The sequence below is a fragment of the Eumetopias jubatus genome, unplaced genomic scaffold (genome assembly GCF_037043125.1).
Source record: "Eumetopias jubatus isolate StellerSeaLion01/CBP00866 unplaced genomic scaffold, mEumJub1_p1.0 scaffold_3, whole genome shotgun sequence".
Taxonomy (NCBI): Eukaryota; Metazoa; Chordata; class Mammalia; order Carnivora; family Otariidae; genus Eumetopias; species Eumetopias jubatus.
In genome coordinates this window covers 119,274,677-119,293,822 of record NW_028274809.1, presented here as the reverse complement: position 1 = coordinate 119,293,822, position 19,146 = coordinate 119,274,677, and the positions used below count along the sequence as shown (strand labels likewise).

Genomic DNA, 19,146 nt, shown 5'->3' with positions numbered 1-19,146 from the left:
ATAGATTAACAGCTGAGTTGTCTGTGATTTTATTTTTTAGGGAAAGCCTTGTGTAAGAGCCAAGACCCTTTGAAGTGCAGGCGACTGAAATGAAAGTCAGGGAGGCCCCACCCTGGATGCAGAGAAGGGACCTGGAGGACCAAGCTTCTCCCAGGTCCCAAACCAATCTGAGGCTGGGTTTCCTTACCTCTTAATCTTGCTTGCACTAAATTTAGCTTTGGAGAATGAGTCTGGGTTTCCAAATCTCTGTTGGTCAAGAGCTATGCCATCCAGTAAAGGGGCTGCTGGCCAGAGATGGCTACTGAGCCCTTGCAGTAGGTCTGGTCTGACTTGAGATGCGCCGTAAATCTAACACACACACTGGATTTCAAAGATTTAGTACAAAAACACCATAAATTATCTCACTAATAATTTCTTTTAATGTTGATCACAAGTTGGGCTAAATAGATTAATAACACTAATTTTTTTAAACTTTCTTTAATGGAGCCACTAGAAAATTGAACGTTATCCATGTGTCTCCCATTATATTTCTATCGGACGGCACTGCTCAGGACCATTCGATGCTGACATTTTGAATTGTTGGCTGCCAAGGGAAAGAGGCCTCTCTCAGAAAAGCTTCCATTTCTTAACACCCCTGTTTCAAACAATTAGTTCTACCCAAGCCTGTCTTCTTGCTCTTGGGTGGGGGGCAGGGGGGAGAAGGAGGGGAGGAAGGCTACGGAAAGTAGGCAATGTCCCTTGGCACTCAACTTGGAGACACAATAGGAAGAGTTCACCAGCTGCTTTTCTACAACACAACAATGCCGATTTTCTACAAGGATAGGAGAGTTCTGTCTTCACTTGACCCAGTCAGTTTTACCTCTTGTGTCTGTGACTTAGCAATTTCTTCATTTTTAGAAGTAACAGAAATCCAACTTGAACGGTCTTAAGCAAAAATGGGAATATATCGATTTATGTGTTATCTAAACGTTCAGAGAGAGCCCTAGCTTCAGGCAGAGCTGGATCCAGCAGTGCATCCCATGCTTCCTGCCCCCCACCCCCGCCCCACTCTGTTCATCCTTAGCTGGGCTCTCTCTCTGTGGTAGACACTGGCAGCTCCAGGCTGACATTATCCCTATATACCAGCAAGAGTGCTTTCCCCTTCCCCTATTAGTTTCTATTAAAAAAAAAAAAAAATCCCTGAGGGGCGCCTGGGTGGCTCAGTCGGTTAAGTGTCTGCTTTCGGCTCTGGTCATGATCCCGGGGTCTTGGGATAGAGTCCCACATCAGGCTCCCTGCTCAGTGGGGAGTCTGCTTCTCCCTCTGCCTGCCGTTCCCCTGCCTGTGCTCTCTGACAAATAAATAAAATCCTTAAAAAAAATCCTTGAACTGTCCCTAAGTGGCCTGGTGTGGGTCACCATGCCTGTTTCTGAATCAGTCACCATGGACCACAATATGAGCATCCTGGTTGACTAGTCCTGGGGGGCAGGTCCAGACCCAGAGGTGGAGCTGAGGCAGAACCAGCACCATCTAAATACGTGTTCTGGAAGAGGGGAAGGGATTTAGGGGCTGAGACTGGAAAAACAGGAAATGGATGTAGGGCAGGTGGTTGGTGACAAGATGCTCTTGAACCCAGGATGCAAGACGGGTGTTCACTGCTGCTGAGCCAAGTACTTCACGGCACGCCCAGAAGTCTACACACTTAAACGTGTCCTCTTTGTTTCTATCCTTTGTTACAATCAGGTTGCAGTAATTAAAAGACTAAAATAAAACACTACAGGCACAGACGCAGGTAACCTACATTTCTCTTTTCCTGTCTTTAGCTGAAGGAATGCCAAATGCTTACGACAGCTGGTTAATCGCGGTTCAAAAAGCATACGATCGCCTGGATGGATTCTGATATTTTATGATGCCAATGGCCACAAGAGTCACTGAAGAAAGAGCTAACCTACTTTAAATCCTTTCACTATTTTGGTCTTCTTGGATTCTGGCAACAGCAGGTTTGCATCACTGTTTATACAAAATAGGAAAGGCCTGGCATAGGCCTAACAGCATGCTGTGACTCTGTGTAGTCTAACCTACCCTTTCTTGCCAGGTTATCTTTCCTTGCACAAATCCTTAATCTGTTGGCCTTTCTCAGGCAGCTCTCCACCTCCTAAATCGAACATGCCTAAAGAAAGATGTCTCTGTGCGGGAGGACTACGGTCTCCCACTGAGGTCACCAGACAAATCCATTTTCCTCTGCAGATGTCAGGGAAGTAAACCCTTGCATAGACTCTCTCAACCCCAGTGCCGCACATACACATTTCCACATGTTTGGAGAAAGGAAAAGTTCAAAACCACATCAAACATACTCTGTGACCACGGAGTATAAATATTACAAACAAACAAAATCAGCATGTAATGTGTACTTTAATTTGCTGACAGATATTTAAAAAAATTAACATCTGAATAAATGGCAAATGCCAACACCACAACAAAACCTTTCACTGAAGAGAAAAATAACTCACAATCAAAGCCGCCTGGCCTCTAATTAGCACACAGCATCCTTGAAAGGCCAAAATAAACTAAACTGCCAAAAGAAAGAGAACGGTGGTGGGTGGGTGGGTGGGTGTTTGGGGGTGGGGTGCAGGAACTAAAAAATTAGGGCTTTCCATGATATACTTAAAAAAAAAAAAAGACATTGTCTGAAACCTACCTTCCTGGGGTTCAAGGCCAGAAGATTGCAGCTCAAACACAAAGTACGTGTATGCTTCTGACTCTATAGTTATGTTTTAAAATTTCTTTCTTTTAAGATTTTATTTATTTATTTGACAGAGTGAGCACAAGCAGTGGGGAGAGGCAGGGGGAGAGGCAGAGGGAGAGGGAGACTCCCAGCTGAGCAAGGAGCCTGATGCAGGACAGGATCCCAGGACCCTGAGATCATGACTTGAGCCAAAGGCGGAAGCTTAACCAACTGAGCCACCCAGGGGCCCTGTTTTAAAAATTCTACTACACTGCAGGGTAGGTGTCTTCAGATGCAACTTAATAAATGCAAAATTTTAAGGAGATTCGACTGACACTGACTCGACACCTGGCTTGTACCAAGCATCACCTTGGGGGCTTTTCATAGTGACCAAGTGTGGGCATCCATACCCTGCAGTCTGGCCAACTTGGAAAGTCCCAGCTACTCCAGTCCAGAGCCTGACCAACGTGTTGCTTCTTTCTTCCTAAGCCTCTGTACCCTCCTATGGCTGGCAGATTATCGGGTGAACTAATGCCTGATCCACTGTGTAAGTGCAAATGTACAGCATATTTATATGAAGGTACATTTGTCTGAGACATAGTAAGTGCTCAATAAAAAGTACCTCCTATTATTTACATGCCTTCTTTTCTTCAATCTCCCTATTAATTCCAAAGATAGATACTATCTTCTCCATATACCTGACAAAACTGTCGCTCAGAATAACAGTCACAGAGATGACGTACAATGGACTCAACTTTATGTATTTTTTTTTTTTTAAGATTTTATTTATTTACTTGACAGAGAGAAAGAGAGAGAGCACAAGCAGGGGGAGTGGCAGGCAAGGGAGAGGGAAAAGTAGGCTTCCTGCTGAGCAGGGAGCCCGATGCGGGGCTCAATCCCAGGACCCTGGATTCATGACCTGAGCCGAAGGCAGATGCTTAACCGACTGAGCCACGCAGGCGCCCCTCAACTTTATGTATTTCTTAGGTGTTAGGTTAACTGGGTTCAAATCCCACTTTCAGTGTCAGGATTTGCACTGAAGAGGAGAGAGGTTTGATTCTGGTCACTTGAACCCAGACCACGTCTGTGGATCCCGCCAGGCCTGGCACAGAAGCAAGCAGGAGAAAGAGGTGCTGGCCCCATTACTGCCTGTAGAAAGAATCTGAAATTGCTTTAAGGAGCTCACACATTTTTAAAAATATACTTTCCCTCTTGTTCGGAAATCAGGGAAAGGCAAACAAAAACAACTTGGCATGACATGTAACAACTATGAAGGCCATATTCTGAGGGAGCTGTTATCCGATGCCTGAATTTTATGATTTTAGAGCCCAAATATTTATAGGCCTGGGAGAAATTCATCTTGATATCCCTAATCAAGCAAAGGTTTGTTTTTCTTTTCATTATCAATAAAGAATCTTTGGTTGTAGTTCTAAAGCTTTTCCATTCTAGTGGTTGCCTCCGACAAGGATTAGTGTGCGGTGCCTTTAAGGATGGCAAATACACACGAATGGGGGAAACCCTGGGTGTGGGTGACAAGACTTAGAGATACAGGAGAAACCCGGAGTCCTCCTTAATTTTGCTCATATTGATATTTATTCAGATAACAATGTCATCCAGAAACACAGCAAGTCAATCTTATTATTACACAAAATGTACAAGTTTAAAGGCCAAAATGAAAATTGGACTTCAGCAAATAATTTGGCCAAATTCAATAAACAAGAAAATTATACAAAGAAGATGCCAGAAAGTTATTTTAAGCCAAGAGGCAAGTCTCTATTGACGGGGCTTTCTACCTTATCAGGCTGACCACTTTTCACATAAGCTAGGCCACCGACTTGGGAAGTACATTATTTGAGGAAAATATGCTGTATTAAAGATAACTCCAATAAGCTTACAGTATTCATGTTAGGTGTTTCTGGGATGTTATTACCTAAAACACTAATAATTATGACATTAAAGTAATTCTTTACCAAATATTTATTTATTTATTCATTATTTATTTAAATTTTACTTAGTTAACGTTCAGTGCAATATTGGTTTCTGGAGACTTCAGTGATTCATCATTTACATACAACACCCAGTGCCCAACATAACAAGTGCCCTCCTTAATACCCATTACCCATCTAGCTCATCCCCCACCCACCTCCCTCTATCAACCCTCAGTTTATATTGTTAAGAGTCTCTTATGGTTTATTTTCTCTCTCCCCTCCCCCCTTCCCATTTGTTCATCTGTATTCTTTCTTAAATTCTGCATATGAGAAAGAACATATGGTATTTGTCTTCCTATGACTGACTTATTTCACTTATATAATACACTCTAGCTCCATCCATGTCCCTGAAAATGGCAAGATTTCACTCTTTTTGATGGCTGAGTAATAGTTCATTGTGCACGTGCGTGCGTGCACGCGCACGCGCGCGTGTGTGTGTGTGTGTGTATGTATACCACCTCTTCTTTATCCATCAGGTCGATGGACATTTGGGCTCTCTCCATAGTTTGGTTATTGTGGACATTGCTGCTATAAACATCGGGGGGCATGTACCCCTTTGAATCTCTATTTTTGTATCCTTTGGGTAAATATCTAGTAGTGCAATTGCTGGGTCATAGGGTATTTCTATCTTTAACTTTTTGGGGAACCTCCATACTGTTCTCCAGAGTGGCTGCACCAGTTTGCATTCCCACCAATAGTGCAAGAGGGTTCCCCTTTCTCTGCATCCTCACCAACACCTGTTGTTTCCTGTGTTCTTAATTTTAGCCATTCTGACAGGTTTGAGGTAGTATCTCATTGTGGTTTTGATTTGTATTTCCCTAATGCTGAGTGATGCTGAGCATCTTCTCATGTGTCTGTTAGCCGTCTGGTTGTCTTCTTTTGAAAAGTCTCTATTCATGTCTTCTGCCCATTTCTTAACTGGATTATTTGTTTTTTGGGTGTTGAGTTTGATAAGTTCTTTATAGAGTTTGGATAATAATTCTTTATCCAATAGTTGTTTGCAAAAATCTTCTCCCATTCCACAGGCTGCCTTTTAGTTTTGTTGATTGTTTCTTTCACTGAAGTTTTTTATGTTGAGGAAGTCCCAATAGTTCATTTTTGCTTTTGATTCCCTTGCCTCCAGCAATGTGTCCAGTAAGAAATTGCTACAGCCAAGGCCAAAGAGGTTGCTGCCTGTGTTCTCCTCTAGGATTTTGATGGTTTCCTGTCTCACATTTAGGTCTTTCATCCATTTTGAATTTATTTTTGTGTATAGTGAAAGAAAGTGGTCCAGTTTCATTCTTCTGCATGTGGCTGTCCAATTTTTCCCAACACCATTTGTTGAAGAGACTATCTTTTTCCATTGGATACTTTTTCCTGCCTTGTTGAAGATTAGTAGACCATAGAGTTGTGGGTCCATTTCTGGGTTCTCTAGTCTGTTCCATTCATCTATGTGTCTGTTTTTGTGCCAGTACCATTCTGTCTTGATGATTACAGCTTTGTAATAGAGCTTGAGGTCTGGAATTGTGATGCCTCCAGTTCTCTTTCTCTTTTTCAGTATTGCTTTGGCTACTCAGGGTCTTTTGTGGTTCCATACAAATTTTAGGATTGTTTGTTCTAGTTTTGTGAAGAATGCTGGTGGTATTTTGATATGGATTGCATTAAATGTGTAGATTGCTTTGGGTAGTATAGACATTTTAATGATGTTTGTTCTTCCAATCCATGAGCATGGAACGTTTTTCCACTTCTTTATGTCTTCTTTAATTTCTTTCATAAGTGTTCTAAAGTTTTTGGAGTACAGATCTTTTACCTCTTTAATTAGGTTTATTGCTAGGTGTCTTTTTTTTTTTTTACCAAATCTTTAAATAAATCTATAAGCACCCAACTTCGAATATCGTATAATATGTAATGTTAAGCCTTAAGCCTGTTTTTTTAAAGCACCTATTTCCTTGATTGACTATATGCTGATGACTATAAAAGAAACATCCTAACATCTACGTGTGGGTGGGGTGCCTTTAGAGGACAGGCAGCACACGCAGGGGATGCTCCTTGGAAAGCTAGCATGGGTGCGGGGTGGAAGGGACTTTGAGGCTGGCTTCATTTGGTGGCTCAACAATCACACAAGAGACTCTGGTTGTTTTTTGTCTTTAGATCACACCTTTCATGGCGGCAGCAGGATTCTGGAGGTGGCTTCCCTCCCACTGGTTGAACAGCTCCGTGCAGCACAGTAGCAGTTACCTCACACACAAGAGAAGGCCGTATCTTTGATGGATTTCTTTCCAGAGCAAACATGCTTCCATCTCAGAAGCCCCCAGCGAATGTCTCCTGTGTCTCCTGCAGGGTTTTTGAATCACTTACTATAGCAGGGGCTGGGATCAAGCTCTCCCCTGGAGTCAGGGGTGGAAATGACTCTCCAAAGGTGCTGGGCATCTTACACAAGGTCTGGTATTCGCCTACGAAACTGGGCCCCTTCAGAAAGGGTGGTGGAGGATGGATGCTGGGGGTGAAACAACCCTGTCCCACACTGGGAAAGTGAACCCATGCACATGTCCGCTCCTGGCCCTTGGGCCAGTCTCTACCCTACAGCGATGTTCTGGAACCCCAGCTGAGCAAAGATGGTGGCCGATGGGGCTGTGACCCTCCTGCCTCACTTATCTCCCAGAGCACATGCCACTTGGAGACAAAACCCCCTCTTTTTACATTTGGTGTGGAAAATACCTGGGCCTGAGATCTTACCCGGCTGTGAAGTCCAGCAGAAACCAGTCACTTAGGGAAGATGAGTAGTGGATCGCTTTGACCAAGCGGCAACCACTCCTCCTTCTGTGTACTTTTCGTCTATTGGGATCTGCACTGTGTATACACAAGTGTGGGTATAAAACTCTAATGTAAACCCATTCCTGTCTTTAGGATAAAAAAAAAAAAGCCTGTCATACGCCAGAAACTGGCTGGAGCCTGGAGCTTGGCACTGCAGACAGAGTTAACAGTTTGTAGGCTTTGAAGTGAAAAATTTTCCCCCTCTTTTACTAGCAATGAAAAGAACGTTAAAGGAAAAGCACCAAAGTTGATGAGGACTATTTTTCCATGGTGAACGATGTAATGTCTTTCAGTATAATTCTCTATGTAGAAAGCGAGTTACCTTAAAGCAGCTACACTGGCAATACCTGCCGAGTCTTACATAACCACTGCCCGGGAGACATACATCAACTGTGATACTTTAAATATACCATCTTCTCCTGGAACACCCTGCGTGACTCAAACACTGTGAGGTCTCCCTCACAGTTTTAGGGGTTTTGGAGCAGTGGTTCTCAAACGTTTAAGGAGGAATAGCTTGCAGGTTTATTAAAATTCAGAGGCTGTGGCTATGCACCCCAGGACTGTGGTTCTGTGTGTGTGTGTGTGTGTGTGCGCATGCACGTGTGTGTGTGTGTGTGTGTGTGTTGCAAGAATATATTTTCTGGGTGGGGAGGAGGTTGTTTTTTAACAAGTAACCCAGATGATTCAGATGCAGGTGGTCCCTGGACCTTACTGAGAAATATCACATCTAGAACCTATAAAATGTTAAAATTCTTTGGCCTAAAAGAATTAGAAGTTGAAGTCACACTATTTCTATTTATAAAAGTTAAAAAATAAATGGTTACTCCAGGAAAAAGAGCAGGCGTGTTTTCCATTTCCCTTGGGTTTTCTTCTTATATCTGTACCACATTCCTCTGAGATAATGAGGGTGGGTAATATTATTCTGATTTTGCCAATAAGGAAATTAACACAGGCTGAGTGATTCACCAAAGGTGACAGAGCTAGTTGGGGCAGGTCTCTTTGGCCTTTTACACAGACATCAAATGAGATAGCATCCCCTCAGATACTCCCCAAATCAAGAAGTCTTGAGAAACACGTGAAGAAAATGAAAGGACATTTCCTGATCCGGTTTTAGATAAAGTTTTCCTCATCTCTCTAATTGAAAGCTCTCCTTCAGCAGACAACTCTGAGCTAAATGACGTTTGTAGTTTTCCACCTTCAAGCACTGGCTTTGGGGACCCATTATGGAGATTCTTGTAACCCATGGTTATGCTACTGGGAGAAAGAAAAACAGACGGTCCCCTATGGAAAAACATCAGCACATATTTTCCCTGGTAGGGGACTTGGGCTTTAACCAGGATAGACACAACTTGAGTTTTTAATTCGCTTTAGATCTAGCTTGGTCCTAGAAAAATGGAAAAACAAAGTGTCCCTTAAAATCCCACAAATGTTGCGTATTTTCAGGAGGGACTCCACAGATGACTTCTTTGATTTCAGAAACTTCCACTGGGACATCCTGGTCACTGTCTGGTTGGGTCTTGTGTATCATATCATGAGGTGCTGGAGGGAAGATAAAGACCCTTTGACAGTGGAAAATCACTCTCATCTAGAGCCTTCTCCTCCTTTGCCCTCGAGGGAAAACCTGCCTTCTCCCTCATGAGAAAAACTCCAGATATAATGGACGAGACAAAGAAATATTTAACCAAATCCATTAGGAAACCCCAGCAGAAACAATGCATCTTTTCAACAGTTGAAGATGTTATGCATAGACAGAATGTTTTGTGTGGGGCATCTGTCTCAGGCTCCCAAGTGAGAAATGCCGTTTGCCATTAGACACTAGTTTAATTCCAAAGTTCAAAAGAACCGTGTTCATTTGCCAAAATCCTACTGCTCTGTGAACTACAAAAAATGGTTTATACAAATCACTAGAAACATCCAATAATAGTAATAATAATAAGAAGAAGAAGAAGAAGAATAAAAAGAGTCTTTCCTCAGAGTACCCCTCACTCCTAAGCATTCACCAACTGTTTTAGTTCAGGCTGCTATAACAAAATACCATAGACTGGGTGGCTTATCAGCCAGAGACATTTATTTCTCACGGTGCTGGAGGCTGGACGTCTGAAATCAGGGTGCCAACATGGTGGTGAGGACGCTCTTTTGGGTGCAGATAACTAACTTTTCATTGTATTGTCAACAAGGCAGAAAACGAGTGAGCTAGCTCTCCGGCCCCTTCTTACAAGAGCACCCTTCTTATAAGGGCACCAATCCTCTTGATGACCTAATTACTTCCCAAATACCCTACCTCCAAATACCATCACACTGGGGGTTAGGGCCTCAACACGAGAATCTGGGGTGGGGACACAAACCCTGAGTCCATAAGACCAACCTAGAACCAAAGGGATGACCATGGCTTGGGCATATTCTCAGTAGTAGCCCCAAGGAGCCCTGTTCCTGCCTGTACCTGAGCCCAGGTCCCGTCTTTCTTCATGATAGCCTGTAATTCCTTCTGAGGCAGCAAGAAGTCTTTGGGAGACCTCCAGCTAGTTTTGGCCACTCTCCACGTAAGGTCTTCTTCAAAAGTGTTCAAAGAATGAACAAACTGCTGGGCAGCAGACACCAGGTCAAAGACTGTTAGGTTGGCTCTGACATTGTTTTCTGACACCCTGTCCCCACTAAGAGGTCTCCCCTGGAGGAAGACTAGTGATCACAAACAGCTCTTCACACACAGACAGCAGAATACCCACTCGGAAGTCCTGTGCATGAAAAGCACGTATTAACCATCTCATTCAACGTCTAATGAGAACCTCAGCTTCAGCCAGCTATGTTTGATTTCAAAACAACATCATTTGCCTCATGCAAACCAACCAACCAACAAAAAAGCGAGAATGACAGGGAATATGTAAAAAATTAAAAAAAAATTATACCAAAGTGATTTGTGATTTGATATTATGATTTCTTTGCTTTGGGATGGTAGGAATACCTCATTAAATGTGTTTGAAAAGTCCCCAATGACAGAAATTTCACCATTAGGCTGAGCCCTCACACCACACAGACCAGCATCCAACTTGGATACTTGACTACGTGGCATGTTAGTAGTGTCTGCCTGGCAGATGTGGTCTCTCTGCCCTTGGAAAGTAACTTACTGCTTGGAGTGAGTCAGAAACCAGCCTAGCTCGTGCACCTCTGACCTGGAGTTGCTGCTGCAAATGCACACAGAGGGGCGCACCAGAGCATCTGGTGGGGGGCTTCCAAAAGAATGGGTTTTGTTGGCTGGTCACACATGGACTGATTCCATTCTGCCAGCTTTCTCTCCTCTCACCTAAGAAACTCTCTGCATCCATCAGCTGCTGTCCTGCACCGTAAAATCCCCTGAAAGAAACAGTCATGAGGCCACACCTGCTCTTGCCCAGAAGGAAGAGAACATGAAGCAGATATTCTAGGCACCACCACCTTACCAACTGATCATCGTTGTTGTGAATACTTGTCTTGGTTTGTTTTTTGGGGAATGATTCACATTGCTTTAAAATATAACTGATTTCTTTAAATGCTCCACAATCTTCTTAATTCATTCAATGCGCTGTGATTTCGGCCATCACTTGTGTTTGGAAAAGAACTGCCATGTGTGTTATGGGTTTGTCCTCAATCCTTACAGACAGTGTAGATGCATTAGGGGACATACACGGCTACTTCTGTAGCACATGTCTGTCCTGCTTAGCACCCACACTCGAGGAGGTCTGACACACCCTGGGGTATACGTCAGCTACTGATTCGCCAAGGGAACAAGGCACACAGTGCTAGCCCTGGGTTATCTCACATGACACAGCTGCTGCCCATATATTTAGAGTTGGGTAGACCCAGGAGTTTGGGCTTATTTCTGCAGAGGAAGTGAGGCTAAGATAGTAGCCAGATGTGGCATGCACAGGCCTGGCCCTAAAATATGCATTCCTGGGGCAGGAACACCAGTGGAAGCACCTGACCCATAGGCCTTCTCTTCTCATCCTTGGTTCTGTTCTATAGCATGAGCGTCCTCATGCAAATCGGGGTGGCTATATAGATTCTAACATTCAATTGGCCCAAAGTATGTGTCTTACAACTAGCTGCCTCTTGGGCCAAGGGTATTCACAAAGGCTTGGATCTGGGGAGAGGACCAGGCAGGCCTGGGAAATGGGCTTTTGTGGCTATTGGGGAAGGAAATTCAAGATCCTGGGAACCTAGGGGATGGACTAGAAGTAGGGTTCTGTCTCTGTGTACCATGGGCTTCTCACCCTATGAAGAGGAACAGATCCAGCCAAGGCTGGCCAGTTCAGAGGCTTCCAAAGCACAGAGCCTGGGGCAGCCACTTGCTGGGATCTTAGGGCAGTGCTGGATATGGGCAGACCCCAAAATGGGGGTCTATGGGGTGAGCCTGGAGTGTCTGGGCCTATGCAGCTTCATCTGTAAACTGAGGTGGTTCAGAACCTGGAATTGTCAAACTCCTCTCCAGAGCCAATACTATAGGGTTCTAAGATCCAGCTTGTCATTGTTGATGGCTTAGTCTCAAACACTGGATAAAAATAATACAAAAGAAAAGAAAATACTAAACAAATTTAAATGAGTATATAGGTCTTCAATCTCAGCCTCTCTAGTTCAAGAGAACAATGAGATATTCTGGTTAATCAATGATCTGGCTAATGGAGTTGTTAGATTTCTCTTTCACAGGTGACTAATAATCAGATCATTGTAGTACACTTAATCTCACGATGACCATCCACATCATCACTGGATGGTGAACGACTCAGAACATCTCCAGTTTTCCAAGGGCCATGAACTACCTGGACACATCAGGACTGTGTGTAATTAATACACAATTCATTATGGAAATGTGGACATGCCAGGTAGGCCAGCAGATTTAAGTTGACAATCTCCAATACGTAATAAAATAAAATTTTAAAAAAATTTCAAATGCCATTTCTGTGGACAAGGCAACCTCTTCCAGGTTCTCTGATTTGGTCTGTTTCCCTCCTGATGAATGCTGACGGAAGCAGGCCGCACCAACCTCTCCTGAAGTTCATCAGTGTCATGAGACATAGAGAGCCCACACACGGAAAGCATTGTTGTCATGAGACAGGGAAAGCCCACTCACAGTTAGGAGCACTGACCTGTCCTTTCATATCTGGAGCAATGGGAATGGTGGGCCAGATGGTTGAGTAGACACCAAAAAACACCAGCCAGATCAGCATGCTTCCCCAGACAGCCAGATGACTGAACTGCAAAGGAAACACAGACTCAGGTGGGGCTTCTCTGCTGGCAAAGGAGAGCCACCCGAACCCCACCTGCAGCAGAACCCCTGTGTCCAGGCCAGCTTTCTTCATGGAAACGTTTTGACTAGTCATCCGTCATTGGAAAGTGCCGTCTCGTAATTATCTTGTCTCAGAATGTTACACAGTGAATTCAAGGAACTGGTGGCCCCAAACTACCCTGAAGATCAAGGTGCTTTCCCTGCCTCAGCGGACTTTCTCCTAGACCCATTGCACAGTTTTAGCTGGACCCTGGCTGATCCTCACCAGTATTTGCTCCAGCTTGGAGCTACACAGGCCAGTTCACCTTAATCCAGTAAGAAAGCACCAGATGGACAAAAAGAACAAGATGTTCTTACTTATTGTTTTGAGACTTTGATTATTCTTCTCATTTTCCAAAGAATTTTTTACAAATCTGGGTTGGATATTACATCTTAACAATCCTTTAAGCATCTGCTGAGTTGTTAGCCTTTTCTCCTTTGTCTTAATATGACGACCCTTGACTTCTTCCTTACTTCCAGACTCCATGATATAATCCATCATCAAAGTCTGTTAGCTTTTCAAAAATAATACTTCTGGAATCTGACCATTGCTCACTACCTCCCCCTGTAAGAGCCCAGGCCAAGCCTCTTGTCTGGATTAATTACCATTGTCACTTGATGGATTCCCCACAAGCATCTCCAACCTCCTCCCTCATTTTCCCAGCACAGGATTAGGAGCCTATTTATACAACAGTGATAAATAAACACGAAACATGGGTTATGTTCCCAAAATGTGGTACATCACCAAAATGTCTAAAATTGGGGAATGATTAAATGATGGGATATTGATCAAACTTAATACTCTTTAATCATGAACAAAGATTTTGTAGAAGTAAATTTAAGGTGTGGAAAAAAGGATCACAAAACTATATGCTCTATAATGCATTATCTTATTAAAAATATAAACGTGGAACGTCTGTAAGGTTATCCAGAAAAGTGTTAACAGTAACTGTCTCTTGTTCATAAAGTTATGGAAATTAGAAATTCTCCTTTTTGTCTTTCTGTATTTTCTGTGTGCATATACATTTGAAATGAGAGGACTGTTAATAGCTTAGAGCTGTTAGTAAGTACCAAGCAAATGAATCATCAGAAAACTTTGGATTTGCAAATTTGCCCTGATAAAGATCAAATGACAACTTTTACATGCAAAATCTAAATAAGATAGCTAGATCCTGCTGATTGGTTTCCCAAAGCTTAAAAAAAGATCCATGCCATTAAAATATCTGTAGTGGATAGTGCAACAGTTCCAGAGAAAACTTACTTTAGTCCATGCTGTGGTCTCCAAACCAGCTTTCAGACACACAGTGACAACAACATACTGTGAAAACAAACAGGAATTGGGGAAAATGTATTATCCTCAGTGACTTATTATTACTTTCCAGGAGAAATCCCAAGTCTCCCCTCCAGAGGTGGTGGGAGTCACTTTTGTGCTTTTCTTAGCTTGGAGAGATTTGGGGAAAATCACCTTCTTCAGTGCTGCCTTTTTCACAGCTAGATGTGAAACTGTCATTTGAAGAACGGGGTGACCTGGTAATCACCTGTCTAGAAATCTTGACTCTGCAAAATCTCCGTTAGGAAATGAGGTAAGCATTTCACAACCATTTTGAGCTTTAAGGAATCTACACTATAGAGTTGAAAGATTTAAAACAAATCATATGAAGAAAGGCCTTATATAAAGGGCTTCCAGAGGCAGCGCCCACACGTATGCCACTTAAGAACAGTTCCGTAAACAGAGAGATAAACTTACCGTGTAAACAATATTTCCAACAAACAAATAGTCTGTGGCCTGGCCACTGGCCAATGCAGTATCTGAAAAACAAAGAAGTTATTACTAACTTCTGGGGAAGAGCACTGCAATCTGTTTTGTTCAGAACATAAAAACAGAACTTTAGAAACATTTATCAAATGGTAAGGGAATTTCAAAAATTGCATCATCTGTGATTCTAATGCCTACTCTTTCTGTGAATTTTTTTCATCTTATATTTTCTCCAAATGAAGCAAACAAACAAAATCAGGTTTCTAACAAACTGAACCAAACACTTGATCTGTATTGAAATTTACATTTTTATAAAGATTAAAATCTCCCTTTGTGAGGTTAAACAAAGGGAAGAGTAAGAACATAATAATATCTTTATTAAGAGCAGCATTAGACTTTTTATGAGTGCTCTTTTACTATTTATTTTTAATTTTTGCAAATTGGAACTATGGACCAATAAAGGAAGATAACTACGTGAGTACAAATCAATTCATAATTACTGAACTCAGAGAATCTTGGGGGATATTCACTACTCATGTTCTCATATGTAATTGCATGAACTTCTGAAGTCTATAAATTGGGGGAATGCAAGCAATCCAATGAGAGACATCCAGACAATACAACTAGGATTTTGAAGCTTTAATTTTCTTATCTTTTCTACTTTTTTCCTTTTTATGGATGACTATTACAATGTATAAAACAATCACTAAGGCTGAAAACTCTAAAGAATTGTCTAACTTCCATCAGCTAGCCTGTTGTGAAAAGTCTGGTTATTATCCTGAGGGGTCAAAGCCTGTTTCAACATCAGGAATGGTTTCTTTGGATGGCACTGCTAATCTCCTTTTATTCCCTTTTATACTCAAATTCAGATCTTTGGCTGACAGACCAAGTATTATAGGGATTTTTGTGTTCAAATTTCCAATCCAGTAGCTGCCATACACACATATTTGGGTTGGCTGATTTACCCATCTGCTTATTGAGGAATCTGACTTTTATTAAATATTCAAGATCTGTTTAGTTTTCTAAAACACCAAAATGACCAAGTAGCATCATAGGCAGAATCTGGTCATTGTGGGGCCATAGATCGAGCTCCAGGGTGTGGCCTTTATCCTGATTCTAGATAAGTATATTTGTGGATAGAAGGAAAGAAGAACTACAAAGTGACATTATGGGCTATATTAACTATACACCTAAACTAAGGGACTGCTGCTGGGGAACATAAGAATTATCCTATGAGAACACAGAGAGATGGCCACGACTTACAAAGGAATGATCTGGAAATTTAGAGGAGACACTTGAAACTTAGGCAGAATTTCATTAAAAGGAAAGGAAGGAAAAAGTTCAAAACACCTATTCTTCCATTCTTGAGCAATAAATAGGAATGAAACACTGAAACATGCTGTAACATGGGTGAACCTTGAAAATCTTGTGCTAAGTGAAAGAAGCCAGTCAAAAAGGCGATCTATTGTAGGATTCTACTTCTTGAACTGTTCAGAAGAGGCAAATCTACAGAGACAGAAAGTAGACTAGAGATCATCAGGAGGTGGGAGTTTTTGGGGGGCGGGGCCAGAATGGGAAGTAACTGCTCGTGGTTATGGGGTTTCTTTTGGGGGCAATGAAAATGCTCAAACACTGATTAACTGATATAAGGTGACAGTTGCACAATTACATGATATATACCATAGAATTGTACCCTTTAAATGAGTGGATTTTAGGGTATGTAAATTATGTATTGATAAAGCTGATATAAAAAAATTCAGTTCCTCAGTCACACTTAGTCACATTTCAAACACTCAATGGCCACAGGTGGCTAGTGACTACTATATAGGACACCACGGATACAGAACATCTCCATTGTCACAGAAAGTTCTACTGGACATTGCAGGCCAGAGCAGCTATGCTGAAGGTGGAAAGAAGTGGTAGGAATTGGCACATATTTTGAAGATGTTAGGATTTAGGATTTGGATGTGGGGTGGAAAAAAATGCGAGGAATCAAGGGTGATTTAAGGTTTTTGCCTGAGTACCTAGGTGAACAGTGATATCATTTACCAGATTCTGGTCATATTAATACAGGAATATTGATTAAAAGAGTGACACATTAAAACCTGGTACTGAGTGGTCAATATTTTAAATTCACAATAGGAAGAACAGGTAACAAAGAAGCATGATGCTATTAAGAGAGAAACAAAAGCATACAGAGGAAAATGAGGTGGTGAGGAGTCAGGTTAGTGGGGAACAAAAATCACAGCAATGAGCATTAGAAGACCATATTCCAGCCCTGCTCTCTTGTTCCAGCTCTACCATTATTTAGTTCCTTAAAATGTTCAGTTCTAAGTCTCTTTCCACATCTCTAAGATGGGGATTTTATACTAGATACAGATGATGATGGTTGAATTATCACTAAGGTTCCTCTAAGAAAATTCTGAGATGATAAGGTCTGCGTTCTTCATTGCTACATCAGCCCCAGGTGTGTAATGGTAGAAACTGGAGCGTTTCAGATCTTCTTCCTGTTCAATTTAGCTCAGGGGGGTTTTCCTAGTCTCAGCCTATGTTCCTGAAAGGAGAACAATGACATGAGTGCCCTGAAGTACCCACACTAAGCCCTAATGGAGTCCAGAGTCAACGCTGACCAGATGCAAGAGTTAGAAGGGGTATGAGACCAAACTGAAAATCAGAGTTCACAGTCATGGTTTGACAACTTTTTGAATTTCCTTTTAGTACTAATATTTCAAATGTTTGCTGATGCACATACTAAAAGAAATGAACTATACAAGGCATTTGTCTAATATGAAGGGCTTAGAATATGTTTCAGATTTTATGGCCATAAACAGAAAATTGCTAAGCATTGTAAGAAATTTTACATTCAAAAGAGAGCATGTGATTCTATGACTCACTCTATGAGCACTTTACGTATATTTGTATGCTTATTAACAGATGTAATACTAGTGTATTATTTCAGTTACTAATATGCAATAATAGTATACGTAATACTCCTTTGCTATTCTAACTATATGAAAACAGTATTATTATCTGCATAATCCAGATGAGAAAACTAGGGCAGCAAAGAGAAGTCAAATGACATGAAAAAGGTCATGCACTTAGTAACGAACTGTAAATGAGGGTTTGTTTTCATTACTGACCTAGAAAAATGGATCCCAAAGAAAAAAAGAAAACTCCAAGAAGAAAAAAAAATATATTAAAATGTACTCCTTTGAAATACCAACACCTAATGGGAAAGAACTTCCAGGAGAGAATTAAGGAGGACAGGTAATTAGGTTCCTGTGACAGAGATTCTGGGCCACATAGGAAGTAAATGTAATGCACCGACCTGGTGAGCAGCAGATACCCCCTGGAACCTGAGTTAGGTGGGCACAGCAGCAGTCCCGAGTTTCTCAACCTTGGCACTGCTGACATTTTTCCAGATAACTCTTTGTTGTGCGCGACTGTCCTGTGCATTGCCGGATGTTTGGCAGCACCCCTGCCTCCACCCGGCGAATGCCAGGAGTCCCCACTCACTAGCTGTGACAATGAAAACTTTCTCCAGACGTTGCCAAATGTGTCCTGGGGGCCAAATTGCCCTGTCTGAGAACCACAGCTTTGGAGGTAAGACAAAAGAGGAACTGGAATATACAGAAGCGTACAGAATATACTGACGTGAGAGTGTCTAATGTAAGAAGGGAACCCTCTTCACTCCCGTCAGACTAGGAGAGAACGCAGTGACCCCCAGTTGTCCCACGATCAATCGATCGATCGACAGGAAGAAACAGCAGGAGGCTTTAGTACAAAGTGATGCAACTCACAACACCAGATGGCCTTTAGAAGGGGGCAAACTCCGGGATTACCTGTGGGACTGAGAACTCATTTATGAGGCCAGGACCTCTGTGACTACTGAACGCTCTGTGGACAACTTGGTGTGGAGAGAAAATAGGGAAGACTAAAAGACATTTTCCAACCGTAGCTTTTAGAATCTTATAATGCATTAATTTCTACCTTATCAAGAGAGTAAAATGCTCACTGGCATTAAATACAATGTTTATACGTGAGGTAATCTGAACATGCTTAAAGTAACTTTTAGAGAAGACAGGATAAACCTTTTATTTCTGTTCATCGTTTTGGGAGGATAACTCAGCACTGCGTCTTCGCTTTCTGCTGAGGAAAGAGTATCTCCTGCCCCACTCCAAACTCAGACCATCTGGAAAGAATTTACTCCTTGAAGGAGAAACTCCTAAACCAACTTGAGATTCTGGGACACGCCAAAAGTCTCAAAAAGATAGCATCCTTTAGACAAGTCACAAGTCATCACTCTGTACACCCCATTAGGGAAATTCCCACAGAATGGATTGTTCCCTTACGGTTATATTTCAACTGCTTTAGAAGCAAATACCTGTGGGCATCATCTTTGTTAAATCCTGCCAATAACATACTACTGAAGGAAAGATCAGAAGTCCTAAGAAATCATTTGTGAATGAATGCAGCAATATGCTACAGCTTGCTGATAATTCAAGTGTGGAAAAGCCCATTAGACTGTCCAGTGTATTCCTGAAGCACGCTGCTGACAAATTCTTTCTTCCCACTTTACTTAAACGTAATAAATAGCACTGTTACAATT

The 19,146-nt window shown here is 42.0% G+C and overlaps 1 protein-coding gene across 2 annotated transcripts in view; it reads right to left on the bottom strand.

The window, feature by feature from the left end:
- Nucleotides 1-19,146, bottom strand: part of LOC114212219 (phospholipid-transporting ATPase IB) — a 573,423-nt gene that overhangs the window by 127,454 nt on the left and 426,823 nt on the right. For both annotated transcript variants that reach the window (XM_028106999.2, XM_088022179.1), the window contains 3 exons: nucleotides 14,529-14,590; nucleotides 14,043-14,099; nucleotides 12,603-12,710 (listed from right to left, as the gene is read on the bottom strand). In XM_028106999.2, the coding sequence (XP_027962800.1) occupies nucleotides 12,603-12,710; nucleotides 14,043-14,099; nucleotides 14,529-14,590 (227 nt within the window). The remainder of the gene's footprint in view (nucleotides 1-12,602; nucleotides 12,711-14,042; nucleotides 14,100-14,528; nucleotides 14,591-19,146) is intronic.